Consider the following 15471-nt stretch of genomic DNA (forward strand, 5'->3'; position numbering starts at 1 on the left):
AAGTTTTCAGTGGGTGACCTTCTCTGCCTTCCTGAATAGGATCTCAATTCCTTAGGTCACTGGTTAATTTTCTACTATGCTGAAATGTCAGCTGTCTTCACTGGCAACACTTTTGATCAACCTAGTAGTGGTCATTAAACTGTGGTTAAAAATGAGTCTGAAAATGCAGAAAATGTGATGGGAATGCTTTTTGCTAGAAAACCCAATATAGTTACTTACAGTTGGAGTGTGTGTGCCTGGTTTATACTTGTTGACAAATATTTCTGAGTTTATATTAACTTTTAGGGAGCTTTTGGGTTTCCCCCGTATCAGACTTTTACAAATCTGATAATTAGGGAAGACATTGAGCCTTCATCTTTATAGTAAATTAAAACAAGCTACATAATGGCAGCGTTGACTCTCTCTGGATCTCATCCATTTAAGGAATCTGTGTTCTTAGAGTAAAAATACCATTTGCACAAAAGGTTGTAGCAAACTGAACTCATGAAAATATCACCTTCTTTTGAAAATATTTGGTGTGCCAATGTGGATTGCAGATTTGAATAATTTTATGGATCTGGAAAAGACTTCTGTTGTATCTGGCAGGTTAAGAGCTGTACTACAGAATATCAGACTTATCCTGTATTGAGTAACTGAGTTCAATATTTGTGTGCTTGGTGAATAAGAGGTAGTAGAATAACATTACAGTATTACTTCTAGGATGAGGCCGATAGAAGAAAATGGATCAATTTTGTATAATGAAGAAGATAGTGCTGTCCAAAACAGCTGAAACTTCACATTTATTGAGATGCATCTAATGAACTGGGTTGCTGCTGTTATTGTAGATCCTTTTAAAATAATTGAGTTTTCTCAAAAACGAGGATATTGGGTCACGTTCAGGATAAAATGGGTGGAAGGAAAGTATGGCTGTGCAGCTATGATTCAGTTTAGTCTAGAAATAGCAAAACTGGTGTTCCGTTAAGTGCCATGGGACCTGGCAGTAGTTTAGTCATGGCAGTACAATGCCTTGTGCAGCCTGCAAAACCTGCCTGTAAATCAGGATAAGTACTGAGCAGTTAACCCACACTACCTTCTGTGCCATGGTGGCTGGATTGTTGCTGATGCATGAGCTAGCTAGTTTAAAGCTAGCTGAGATATGTATGTCTGCACTGCAGCTGAGAAACAGCTGCTGAAGAAACGTTACCAGAGAAGCATGATGTTGATTGCAGGAAGAGGCCTTTTGCTACTCCAGTTGCTTCTCATGTTTTGCATGGAATGTTCCTTTATCACTTCAGCCACAGCCAAAAGGTTTGCATGGCTGGCAGTAGATTTATATTATAGAGCCTCCTGCTGTGCCTAAGTCCTGAGTAATAGGATTTCCGAAACAGCCTGGGACAAATCCATAGTAAACAAATATTTTCACTGTGGCAGCTCATAATGATGATAGTCTCTAATTTCACGGTAATTACAAAGCAATTGATGACATCTTCCCTTCTCTGGGAGATTGAAAATTAATGCTACAAGCAGCTAACTGGTAAATTGTAACTTAACTGTCTAGTTCAGACTGTAACAAAGCATACGTTGTCTCTTGAGACTGCACTACTTAATTGTAGATAATAACCACAAAAAACCCCCCAATTCTATGAAAACATTTTTTTTTGGCTAACTATTCAGTTTTAAAGATGCCATAAAGGTATTTTAAGTAACATTTGGCATGCAGTAAATCAGCCTTGTCAAACATACAACCTGTGGGTCAGATCTGGCCCATGGAGCCACTGTTTCTGGCTCTCTGGGCTACTGGCAGGTAACTGGAAGTAAGGGGGCATGGCTGGGAGATGTGGCCTACCACAGAATCTGGGGTCCATGGACCACAGTAGACGTGGCAATCAGGACAGAAGGACAAGTAAGGGCTAACAGCCCCAATTGCCTTTCAGCCACCTTGCCCAATGTCACAGTGGCCACCTCAGCTCCTCGGGTACCAGCCCTGCTGCTGCATGCCCTGTGCTGGACCTGGAGCCATCTCTGCTGTGTGCCAGAGCCATCGCCCCAGCATGAAATGGGCTGGTGGCAGCAGCTCTGGCTCAGGCATGGGGCATGCATTACATGGTGGGAGCTGGAGCCATTGCCACCATCACTTGCAAAGCCCACCCATTCCCTGTTCTAGATCCAGCCCCCAAGGAGCCCTGTGGTCTGGTTCTGGTCCAGTTGTCAGACATGTTTAAAGGATGACTGTGGAACATATTAAGATAGCCAGCAACTTCAGTGGCTTCTTGGCATCTAAAATTGCCTTAGATGAATAGACATTGTAATGTCGGTAGGCACACAGACCCTTGACCTCTTTAAGAAAAGCAGTGGAAAAAAAATCTGTTCCTTCTTGAGAATGCAAAAAAATGGTATTGTCCATGCAATTGTCGTCTTGAATATCTAAGATTCAAAATGCTTGTTCTATTATATCAGGAAGTTGGGTTTTTTTAGATGCATTTACTGCAGTTATAAATGCAACAAATATATTGAATATGTGTGCATTTATCTCATGTTTAAAGCAGTACACATGCTCTGACAGATCTGCTTATGAGCAGGGATCACTTGAAAATATATACATTGTTAAAGTCCTTAAGGTTTTTAAATTTTTTGGATAATGTCATTCCAAGCTAATTTATTTAGCCTTTACATGCATGGCGGCAGTGGAGTAGCAGTGGACCATCTCAGATGTAACAAGGAATGTGCAAAAAAGCAAATTTTCTTTGGTAATATCTCTTATTGGTCCAACTGCATGGTTGAGAGAGACATTAGACAAGTGTTTAGGCATGAAGAGCCCTTCTTTGAGTCTGGGAAAGAAGCAGATAAAGCAATGGCTTCTGTTTAACACCATGTGTAAAGAAAGTCATGTAAAGAGGCTTTAAACTGTGGAGCAGAGAGACATTATCAGAAGTAGCTTTAGAAAAAGAGAAATGCGGTTGAATAGCATCACTTTAACTGGCAGAGAGACAGTATGCTTTTAGTAGTTTGGGGAAAGGTGGGGGAGAAAGGTAGACAAAAATTGGGCACTCCTGTTTCTGTTGCAAGCACAGCTATTTGCTATGTAACATCAGTTCACCTCTGCTTCATTTTTCCCTTTTGTAAAATGAGTGCTTGCCTTGTGGGAATAAAGTTGAGGTGTTTAACTCTTATTTGATAATTTCTCTACTGTGATAAGTGCTTAGTATACATACCTATCTTAATTTCTTCACTTGTGAAGTTTATTGGCTGAAAAATGATCTGTGTATTTATATTTTTCTTAGAAAAGCTGACTAGTAAAATACTGTAGAACAATTTTGTTAAAGCCTCATACACAGAGCCTAGAGCTAAAGGCTTGTTCCAGGTATCTAGTAAAGCTAATGAGTACATTAGAAAAAATACGTAATATAAGGCCAAATTCTGATCTTCATTTTGGCAGAAGTTTTTTGGGGGGGAGCCTATTAGATTTATTTGAGGGCAGACAGTTGCAAATTTCTGCTCTTACCCTTGAGCTTATAAGTGTGACACCCTCCTTTTGATGCTTCTTCCATCCAGCTTCCTTATTTAAATTGCCCTATATAAAGGTCATTTAGGACCTGTCAGGAAACCTTATTTAATGCAATTATGATAACACTTGTTTTGTGCAGAGGGTTAGCACTCATTTGCTTTGCCAATCCAATGGTGTCTGTTTTGTAATTTTTTCTTCGATGTTTCCAGCGTTTATGACCAACGCTGATGAGTCAGTTGTCAAGTAAAAGTAAAATACAAGGTGACTGTGTAGGACCTATTTTGGAAACTATGGGAATTATGCAGTAGTACACTGATTCAGTTCGTCTGCCGAGTAGAATTACTATTAAAGACTTAAGTAAATTGTCTCTCAAAAGTGAAGGGAATCTGCTCTGGCACCTCCACTAATGCATGACCAGGGGATTTGGAAGACAAATGGTAGAAAGGGTTTGAATGGGTTGGGGAGGTAGTCAGTGGACATGGTAAGGGGATATTTTGCGGGTTGGAAGCAAGGAGCATGGCTGGTATGATATTAAGCCAGGAACTTAATCTGTATTTGCTCATCTAGAAGAGGAACCTGAATATAAGATGACCCTCCAATAATTAGATTCTGTATATGGAAAATGTATAAATGTTTTTATAATCCTCCCCCGACTTTTTCCCCTGGCAGCCCCTCCCCCTCTCCTTACTGTAAGACCCTGCTCTCCCTAAGCACATGGAAGTGAAAAGCAAATGTATATAACCTTGAAATTGAACATGGCTGTAGCTATTTGCATATAGTACTCATAGGCTTAGTTCATCCAGAATTGACAAATGTTACCTCTTTTGAAACTGCTGCAAGTTTTACCACAAGTACTATAAACGCTCGTTTGAGCAGCACTTTGGCACCTACTTGTACACAGTACAAACTATTCATAATATTTAGTCCAAAACCAGCAGGCTCATGACTTACCGTAGAGTTCACTGGGCCGGGCCCCAGCAAAGTCAGCATGGTGACCACAGCCTAGCACTGCTCAATATATGTGTATACTTCAGATACCCCCACAAAGGAGCCATGTGCTAATTATCCCCGTACTCATGACTGGAATTGGATGCTCTTGTCACAAGTCCTAGGATCTTCCAAAAATATATATGCAGATGAGGTGCAGGGCAACCTGGTCTGCCTTCTTCACTCACTAATCATGTGTGCCAGGCTGAGAAAGGGAGGGGTGACAAAGGGATTCTGGGTGAGCTGTTTGGGGCCCCATTTGGTGATTTTTGCTAGACATTTAAGGCTGGCAAAGAAGTGTCAATGGGAAATGTGCAGCTTAGCAGCGGGAGCGAAGAGGAAGTCAAAATGTATGCAATGTAATGTCTCACCATGACTTGGAAAAAACAGTTGGTGCTGAAGAGGACTGTGTTTAATGGGTACTACTGCATGTCTTATTCAGATGGGCTGCACTAACCTATCCTTGTGGTAGGTTCCCATCAGCATCTTGGCCTTTTGGCTGTGATCAAATATAGCTTTTTTGCTACCAAGAGGAAGGTGTCAGGGCTGGCTCTGGCCCTTCCGATGCTGGCCTGGTGTTGCTGTACCTCCAGGCCCCATGCCAGTTCCCTGAGGAGGGAACACCTGCCTGTTCTTTTTTAAGGCAAGGTGCTGTGTATGGATGAAGAAGAGGAGGGAGACCTAGGATGAGCTGGACCACCAACATCAAAGACTGGACTGCAAAAGACAGGAAAAATGGAGGAAAGTTATGTTACATCAAAGGTGCCCCAATGCTTAGAGCAGCCTCGGGACAGACAGACGGATGGACAAACTGATACATGCATGCGCGTGCACACAAAAAGAGTTCTCATAATAATTTTTGCCTAATGTGGTCCATGTTTTATAGTTCTGTTCAGTGTTGGCTGCACTTAATCAGCTTCATATTTGGTTTCTGTTGCTGAGCACGTGCTCCTTTTGGCAGCGGTTTAATGATAGTGTATTTAGTGAAGCTTCCTTATATGCTATTATTAGACAAGAGGCTGTTTTCCCAATGCCAGATTGGGGGGAGGTGGCTACCTCATCTTGTATTTGAGTAAATAAGGTGTGTAACTGATTCAAGTTCAAGGCAGGGTAGAGATGGGCCTTATAACCTAGTAAAGTAAATGGACACAAGGACCATGGTCCATGAGACTTGTTTGGTCTCGCATCTTGACAGATCAGTAAATTATGATGGCAACTAAGTAGCAGGGATATATGGAATCCCACAATGTATTAAAAGGGAAGAAAGGATTTCTTTGGGTGATACCAACTGAACCATTAGGATAAGATTAGATAAGCTTTTGAATACAAGACATTTTGAAAGCTCTGTCCCAACTATGCAGTTGGTCCAATAAAAAGTATTGCCCTAAGAAGTCCTGGCCTCTTGCATAATTCCTGAACCAGCATGGCTACAACATCACTCCAACAGTTTTGAAAAGGGAAATAAAGAAAACACACTCACTTTATCCAAATGCAGTGTTTAATGAGGAAGAATACATGCTGACAGGATTCTTTAGGAGACCTTTAAAGAAGTAACTTGTAATCATGGAAATCCCTTAGCAATGAGCAGTAAGGTGCAGTGTCAAATGGCCAGAAGTACCTGAGTAAATTCTTTGCAGCAACAGAGAGTGGAGATGTCACTAAAAGCATATGTCAAATATATCTGGTGCCCCTAACTGGATCAATACCTGAGGATTGATTAGGGGAATGGAGAAGGAAAATAATTTTTAGAATGTGCTGAAATAAATTTACAAAGAGTTGAGAGGCCAGAACATGTTGACTGGAACCATGACTGAAAGAGATGCTAGCACAACACAGACCAATCTGAACTAAAAGCTGATAGATTGCACAACTAGTCTAGTTAGTATCTGAACAGTTGGATATACCACTCATCCAGTGTGCCTTCCAGAACATAATTTATGAATTGTTCCTTAAATATAGGGCCAAGAGCAGTTTAGATGTGTTTTAGATGTCCTTTTGGAAAACACACTTAGATGAAAGTGTGCAAGTAAATTTTTTTGCAACTTACTATGCAAGTAAATTTTTATTATCTTTTTTTTTTTTTTTTTTTTATGGACAGTACCCTTCTGATTTGAGAGCACTGTCTGGCTATAATCAACCTGAAGTACTAAGCTAGAAAACCTAGGTAGCTGACTACCATGTAAGCAACCACTCAAAATTACCCATATCAAAATTACCTGATGCAGTAAATATATCATTTTTAACTTCAAGAGGTTAGGATTGAACCAAATTTGATGTAGTCTGTTTCTGTGAAATATAGGTCTACACATTTCTGGAGAGGAATTCAGATCCTATTATACCCTATCACTGAACCTGTGCATAGGATTTAATGTTTTTCTAAGAAATTTCCTACTGAAAACAACTTGAGATGGGTCTTGCTTGTACCTTCATGAATGCTTCTACATCCTAACATAAAGGGGTGCAGATCATTGAGAATTATTGGATGATATGACTTGGAAATTGTTTGAACTTTGGCAAGTGGCAAACCTATGGGTGACATTTTAAGTAGATGCAAAGAAGGCAAATACTTATGACTGAAGGGTCCTCATGCTACATCTTTTTACCACCTGCTCATTACAGTTGTCATCAAAACAATTTCATTTTTGTATCGACTGCCATGCAAGATGCTATAATAAGAGAGAAACAATCTCAGGGCTGGCCTTAGGGAAAATGGCACCCTGGGCAGACTTGTATTTTGGCGCCTTTTCTTTAAGTGTGTAGTAGCATTAGTAAAAGTTTAAGAAATAAAGCCCTGGGGGTACCTGCTCGGCTGGATCATGAGACTTGCTTCCCCATGGGAAAGCACCACTGCTGCTGTGCAGGGGAGCAAGGCAGGCAAGTGGACTGAAGCAAGTGCCGCCCCCCCCTTCCCCCGCCATCTTCATGGGCCTGGCCTGCCTCCTCTTCACCAGTGGCCGGAGGCAGGGGTGGGCTGGGCTGGGGACTGCTAGTCTTGCCTGGGATAGGGAATGACCAGGGTGGGGCAAGGGGAGAACGCTGCTGTGGGCATGGGCTGCTTGCAAATGCATGCGTGTGTGGGAGGGGGGGCACCTTATCATGGTGCCCTAGACAGTCACCCACACTGCCCATTCATAAGGGTGGCCCTAAGCAATGTACTTCATGGATTAGTGTTGATGAAAGTAATATTTACTCTAGGGTGGTTGACTGAAGCATCCCATTTGCTAGCTGTGGTAAGGATACATTGCCAGTTCATGAGCCATGATAAGAGGCAAAAATAACATATGGTTCCAACAGTTATACTTGCAAGTCTGTCAAATCCTATTTAATATGAGAAGAAACACATTGCTGTTGGGATTCTTTCAGATCCAAAGTGCGGCATGAACCCAGTAAGTCCCAAGCTAGCAGATGTTTTATGGTTTATAACTATATATAACCAACCAGTAAAATCTTTTGGTTTTGTTTTTTGGCACTTTATTTCTCTGCAGTAGGGTTTGTTTCAAAGGAGTCATTTGGAGAGGGTTAAATTGTAAAGCTGGATTTATAATTGAAATCATTTAAGCTAGACTCGGTTGCATCAGTTTTCATATTTTCAATTTTGATGCCTGGTTCACAATAAGTAATTTTAAAAGTTAGTCAAGTACTGAGTTTGTTTCTGAAATACTTTTTAACTGCTGGAAAATCATTGCACCACAGATAGAGAAAGTTGTTTCTGGCTTTTAACAGCCTGGGGTACATGGAGCTCTTACAGCAAGAGTGATTTAGTGAGTGGAAATAATGATTCTTAAGAGAGAATAATGTTTACGTTAATCTTTTTTTCTTTCTGTAATTTCTTTTTTTTTCCCCCCTCCATCTTTATATCTGTTTGACCGAAGGCTAGTCCAGAGGGGAGATAAACAATCATCACTTCTTAGTTTGTGGACTAAGTTTAGTTCTTCTGTCATCCTTAGCCATATGGCAGATGGATAAAGGAATGATGTCATTTAAGGCAGATTCCAGTGTGATTTGTTGTATTAGCTTATAAGGGCAATCATAGCAGGCAGTACTTATTTCTCCTCTTTCTGCTGCCTAACTAAACTGTGCTTTTATCCAGCTAGTGAGAGTTGAAGTGGTGGCAGGACTTGTCTGCTTCGCATTATTAGGTACAGTTCTCACAAACTGTGCTCTCCATTGTAGTGCTAATTTTCAGTCCATTTCCCAGGCACTATGTGTTCTTGTGTTTCTTTCTGGGGAAAGTGGCTGCATAAGTTCAGGCCCTTGTTTTTGGTCAATTGGACTCTTATCTGTAAAGTGGACTTTCCGAACATATAGTTCATTTTCTTTGTGCAGTGAATTACCTGAGTAACTGAGATCGTCAGGGTTATAGGCGAGATCAGAATTGGGTTTTTTATTTGTGAAGATTGGAATTTTTTATGGAAGATTTAGTAGAAGTTGAATTCTTAAGACATTTAAAAAAATCCTATGTTTTAGAGGAAGGATGAAAACTAATTTGTAAATTTTGTAAGTTGCAATATTATTGGTACTTGATGTAGAAAGCTGAAGTTTACCCCTTAAAAAGGGGTACATTTTTTTTTTTTTTTTTCATTTAGACCTTCCTTCCGTTTTCCTTCCTAGGACATAAAGCTTAGACCTTTTGTTTAAATTGATACTGTTAACTGAAGTGTAAATACAGAATAATCTTGTTCCAATCTTTAATCCACAGAAGAAAATCCCTACACTTCAACTAACACAACAGAGAGCTTGCAGAAATGCTTTCTTTCTTTTGTCTAAATATTATGAGATCAAGGGTGTAATAGCACAGTGGAAACTCGAATTGCTATCTTTCTAAACACTTGCATATGCAAATCAAGAAGAGGAAAATATTTGCTAACTGAAGCAAAACAGTGATTCAGATATTTTCTAATGTCCCTTTGTAATTGTTTCCTCAAGATGCTTGTGGAAAGGTAACTAAATTTTAAGTTAATGACTGCAAAAGATCTTAAAATGAATAATTTACTTACTGTCAGTTACCCGGGGATTGAAAGGGCACTTCCTTCTGGATTTAGTCTCTAGAGATCACGTGATCTGCTGACCCAGATCTGACACAGTGAGTATACAGGACGGTCACCTAAGTCTGGTTAGACAACAAGCACAGAGACCTACAAAATTACTGCTGGCTTGGACAGAAGCGAAGAGCATTATTGGTTAGAACTTGTTTTTCCACTTATTTATGGGAGAAAATGTAGGACTGTTCCTTTATGAAGGTCAGTCTGTATCCTTTTTAAATTACATACCAGCTAAAAACAGGTACTGTACTTTGTGGCAAGATTGACGGGGAAAAATGAAAAGGGTATAGGGATGTTAATGTTATATTATCAATAGATCTGTTCTTTTTGCAATATATTTCATAATAAAAGTGTGCCAGAAAAATTTGCAACTCTTGTTCATGTGAGAGATGGTACACAACTTACTCAACAGAAGCATACAAATTAAGTGGTATATGTTGGGTGTTGTAGGAATCAGGGAAGTCCTGTATTCTTTTAGCACTTGAAGCAATAAAATGGTAATGAGAAGTATGATCTATGAAGAATTGTGAGTACTTACAAATCTGTTGACTAAAAAAAGAAAAAGCTTTGTAGAAGGACATACCTACAATAAGACATTTGGATTTGTTTAGAAGTAATGGCTATTTACTGCTTATGCTACTTTTCATCTATGTATAAATAATTCTTTAAAACCTTTTCCTGCTTATCATTTTCCTATTCGATACTTAAAACATTATGTACTGTATTGGTTGACTGTAAACTACCCCTAAAGGCAAGAGAGAGCTCTAATTGTAACTGTAAAGCGTGAAAGAGCATGGTTAGAATGGGAACGTCTTAGAGATTAAAAGGAGCCTTTTGAAGGACTTATTGATTAAAATATGGTGTATAGAAGGATGGCTTTCAAAGCCAGCTTTGCCAATTTTTTTAATTCCAGATATTAGACTTCTTGAAGCACTGTTGTGAGAACAGTATTGAGTAGACTTGCCACTTGGCTCAGATGTTATAACCTCAAAAATGGGATTCCCAAAATAGAACTAGGAGTTATCTATATTGTGCATTACACATGTATAATTAGAAGGGAATCGATTAGGATTTCATGTTGGGAACTATTGAAATAGAAGCTAATTAGGTTTCTGGTGTTTTCAGTTGTGCTAAATACTAACTTACTATTTCAGCATATTTCCAACTTGTAGCTTCCCTTCTTATTTTACTTAATTCTGAAATTATAATGCTGAAACAATGGTGCCATTTTGCTCTAAAGCAAGAGGTTGATAGCAATTCAGAAAAATAACATCGTGAGATGATAGACAAGTTGACTAATTGGGTGAGGAAGCAATTTTAGATCTTTTGGTTCCAATTGTTCCCTCTGTTGACATTTGATGAGTTGATCTGTTGGGGGCATTAAATTAAACTTTTCAAATGTAATTTATAATTGCCATAGTATAACTTACACAGGCATAGATGGAATGGCTGGCCTGGGAAGCATAGCTTTTGCAACATATTGGTTTGTGTAGGAGGAGATGCCTAGGGAAATGCTGTAAAGGCACTGGGTCATGGAGTATCTCAAGATCTTTATTTAGGAGACTGAGGAATCCAAAAGTGGACCAATCTTGTTTCTCTTTTCTTCCAGCTGAATAAAAGAAAATTCAGAATTGAAACCAATTTCTTTTTCCCCACTAGACTTTTTCCATATATGAACACCCTTGTGTAGAAGTGATAAGCTTTTATTCGGTATCTGTGCGTCTCAAAATAGACAGTAAATTAATGATGTTTCAGTTCTGGTAAACTAGAAAATTGGCCTTGATTGAACACGTTTGGCATGTACAACAGATGGCATATATTTTCTATTCTGTCATGAATTAGTGTTCCTCTAAACTAGCTGTTGCACAGAAGTTGCTTGTTGCTTAGGAATATCTAATTAATTGTACAAATTCAAAAGGAAATGTTCTATTCTCTAAATTTTTTTTATCCCATGTATACACGGACTTGGATAATGTAAAAATGAAAGTCAATTCCAGTATATGTCAGAAAGTAATTAAAAGGGTTTAATTTTTTTCAGTGCACTATTCAAACTGGTAGAAGAAATTAGGCGGTAGCTTTGTTTGTAGTAGCAGCAGTACAGCCATTAATTACATACATTGATCTTTGCAAAACTGTTAAACTATTCCCTCCAGTGTGGAACTGTTGTATATGCGTGAGAGAGAGAGAGATGAACAGACTTCTTAAACAGTATTCTCAGTTCACACCAACAACTGAGAGTTAATTTTACTTGATAATGCAGCTTTTTACCAGCTATTGAATGGTTGTTGCTTCTCTTTAATTTAGCAGAAAATAGCAACGTGGAGGACGATTCTGTACCAAATATTATTAAACTAGTTTGATTTTACTGCTATAATGGATGCATGTCTCTCTTCTTGGATGAATATTTGGGTATTCATTGTTTTTGAGGGGAGCGTTGCCATAGGCAAGAGTGCTGCAAATACAATTAGCAGATCTTGGAATAGGTAATTTTACCACATGCTCAATGTAAAGTTTAAGAAAAAGATTTACACAGCATGTAACTACATCTCTGTTTGTGTAATATGGTATCAAATGGGTCTGAATATTACAAGACAGTTGCAATGAATTGGGTAATGGGAGGGCTGAGGGGAGTTCTCTTTTTACAAAAGGTGAATAAATGTCAAGTACACCTTATTTCTCTGTTCACATTTTCCTGGGCATACTGCAGAAAAAACCCCCACTTTTTTCCTTTTCAGTAGATGTTTAAAATTAGTGCTATTCATTAACATACTCATGCTAGCTTTGTTTCTTTCCTTCCCGTTCCCCTTTTTCCTGTAGATCTATCAGGTTCAAAAGGTATGGTTTGGCTTCTTGCATTATGGCTTGCATGCATTTCTCTCATAGGTCTTGCAGCATTTCAGAAATAAACCCCTCAAAAATGTAAGGCATGCAGCAGGTTTTATTTTCTCCATGTGACTTACTTACAGTCTGCCTCTTTCCTTCCCACAGATCTTCAAGGTTAGCTAGAAGTGAAGGGGAGAAAAAAGTTTGTATAACTTTCCTAGTCAAACATTTAAACAGCCCCTTTCCCCTGTCACATCTCAAACTAGCTCAATTCCCATTCTGTACACTTAATCCCTACTTTTAACTCTACTGTAGTCGATAATAATTTGATGAACCTTCCCTAATAAGAGATGTTATGCAGACTCCTTGTATCAAACTCTGCATGGAGTAATGTGTGGAATGAATACCAAAGGCACAAGTTTTAAATGTACAAATAATAGTATTTACTGTGAAGCTATGGTAACATTCTGAAAGTGACAGCAGATGCATTCAGATTATCTCAAGTCAAAAAACCATATTGGTATATTGATGGCTTATAATACCTTTTGGGCAGTGGATCCAGGATTTTGAAAAGGAGAGGGTTTGGGACCAGCAACTGGTACTGCAGGAGTGGCTAACACCTTCCTCTCCCCCCCCCCCCCCCCAGGTAAGAATTTCTGCCCTCCCCCCTTTTTCCATTCCCAGCTCAGAGGCATGTCCCCCTCCTCTACTCCCCACCTGCCACTGCCGTTTTCCCTACTGTCCTGGGGGTGAGGGGAACTCCAAAGTAACTCCAATGGGGCTGCATGGGGTGCTGGGCTCAGCTCAGGACAGTGGTGGAGGGCGAGCAGGATCTGCTGCCCCACACCTGTCCCAGGCCGATGGAACACTAGGTGAAGGGGGGGGAACCTGTCTGCCACCTCTGCTGCTGTCCCAAGCTGAGCCCAGCCCCTAAGCAGCCCAGCTGGAGTAGGACAGGAGCTCCCCTCACTCCTGGGACAGTAGCAGTGTCAGGCAAGGGAGGGGACAGAGGGGATTCTTAACTTCTTTGGGGAATTAAAGTCCCTGGATGCTGCTCCTACAGCATGGTCAGAAAAGGTGTGTGACCATGCCACTGTACATGCTCTGGATTCATCCCTGCTTTTGGGTAAATTAGAAAGGTACATGAAATAACTATGATATGTCTTTATATATAAATTATCCATCTGTCTGAGTTAATTTAAAGATACTCATCCCAAAATGAACTTCACAGTTCATTATTTTTGTAATTTAGGAATAAACTTCTACTATTTAGTATGAACATTTTCAGGTCACATGTACTTTGGGTACTCTACAGTCCATGCACGATAAGGGGAAGAAGTACAATTTAAAAAAAAATCATAGGCATCATACTATCTTGGGTTAAAAAAAAATAGAAACCTAAGACACTATAAACCTGCTGCTGGCCATCTTATTCAGTAAATGCTGTTGCTGTGTCTATTACTTCTCACTGAATTACTAGTGTGTTCTGAAAAATAGAGCTCTGTTTTGCCACTCCTGTGTCCTTTGTTGCATGTTTCACTAACTGACCACAGTAGTGAGTACACTTTCTGAAAGTGCCATTATACTCTGAAAAGTAACTAGATTAAGAGATACTTGTTGAAAAGACATGCTCTATATTCAGAGTTCTAGCCTGATGACTTGAGCAACAAATTTGCATTTTGCTTCTGTTTATCCCTGCAGAGCAAACTCTTGTTTATTAGAGTATCAGCTAAATTCAGTACCTTTCTGCATGTCATCAAAAGATTAATTATTAAAAGTTAAAAGGGTCAATGTTATGGTCACATTTTAACCCTCAGTTAAAATGGACATCTGCTATTCAAGTGGAAGCATTCAGATTGCAAAGGTACAATAAAGCAACATTTGGCCTTAAGAATCTTTACTACTGAATTTGGCATGCAAACAAGAAAACCTCTACCTAAAGTTTCTGATCTCACAGGTTTCAAGATTGGCATTTATTAGTTTATAAACCCAGAATTAGTGCCAGGTTTAAACACAGAGCCTCATAATGTCATAGCTTTTCAGAGTGGAATAGCACTTTAAGCTGGTTATGGCGTGCTAACTGCGTAGTTTAGTTGAATGGGTGAACATTTTACTTCCTAAAATAAATGGAGTATTGACTCGTAGAAGTCAAAAGAAAGATTATCCAGCTTCGAATACATGAAATGTGAGAGGCAGTGGTTGATTTGGTAGGTATCAGTAACACTTTAAAAGGCTGCCAACCATTTGCAGTTCAATAGGAGGTGATCCTGTTTATTACAGCATTTTATAAATTGAATAAAGCCTTGTTCCCATCCTCTTTTCAGTAGCCTGAATTAAAAAACCCATGTTATAAATGATGGGGTTAGGTTTGTATAAAGCATGATTTTTAACATTTTCAGTATATCTTTTTATAGAAACTGTGTAAACAAAGACCTACTTTCTTATTCTTATGGAGTTTTATCCTTAAGTTTATATTTTAAATCTGTCTGGCCATTGGGGAATTCCAAATCCATTTTTTTGGAGGGGGCGGGATGTCTTTTTTTAGGATTTTAACTGGTCAACATGCCCTGCTTCAGCAAGACTATGTAGGTAGACATGAGGTTTTAAACCAGTGGCATCTGGTTAAGGATAGAACCATACATATTTAATTTTTGCAAACTTTCATAGTTGTTACATTTCTGCCTGTTTAATGCTGGCCTCAGCTGCTTTGATGAAAGTGTTAGAGCTTGTAACTATTGCCAGTTGTTGAAGAAAGAACAGAAATGTATTAACCTCTATTTTCAAGTACCATTTAAGTTTTCTGAACACTTAAAGCTGAAGGAGGAAGTTATACTACACTTGCACTGGGGCTAGCCAAGTCAAAAAGATGTGTTCACACCCATGCTTAAAGGTTTTTGGAAAAGGTTAGGATTTGCATATTTGAAGAGGGGTAGTTAGCTGCGTAAGTCTGTAGTCAGGCAGAGGACAGGGCAGGGTGGCGCCTTAGACTTAATGTATTTCTGAATTATTTGGTCTCTAAGGTACCACCCTGACCTGCCTTTTGCCTTTTTAAAGGTAAGCACATGGTTAAGTACTTTGCTGAATCATGGTCTCTTTCTTTGTGATCTAGAAACATGATGTTCTCTTAATGCTCCA

The 15471-nt window shown here is 39.3% G+C and overlaps 1 protein-coding gene across 39 annotated transcripts in view; it reads left to right on the forward strand.

Annotated features, from left to right (window-relative positions):
* LRRFIP1 (LRR binding FLII interacting protein 1) overlaps positions 1-15471 on the forward strand; it is a 105231-nt gene that overhangs the window by 14351 nt on the left and 75409 nt on the right. For 25 of the 39 annotated variants that reach the window (XR_003095982.1, XM_025213944.1, XM_025213941.1 and 22 more), the window contains exon 3: positions 12331-12348. The exons of the other annotated variants lie outside the window; for them this stretch is intronic. Coding sequence is in view for 24 of the 25 variants with exons in the window: in XM_025213944.1 (XP_025069729.1) it covers positions 12331-12348 (18 nt within the window). In the remaining variant the exon portion in view is untranslated. The remainder of the gene's footprint in view (positions 1-12330; positions 12349-15471) is intronic. 39 annotated transcript variants of the gene reach the window in all.

This window comes from Alligator sinensis, unplaced genomic scaffold (assembly GCF_000455745.1).
Source record: "Alligator sinensis unplaced genomic scaffold, ASM45574v1 scaffold1003_1, whole genome shotgun sequence".
Classification (NCBI taxonomy): domain Eukaryota; kingdom Metazoa; phylum Chordata; order Crocodylia; family Alligatoridae; genus Alligator; species Alligator sinensis.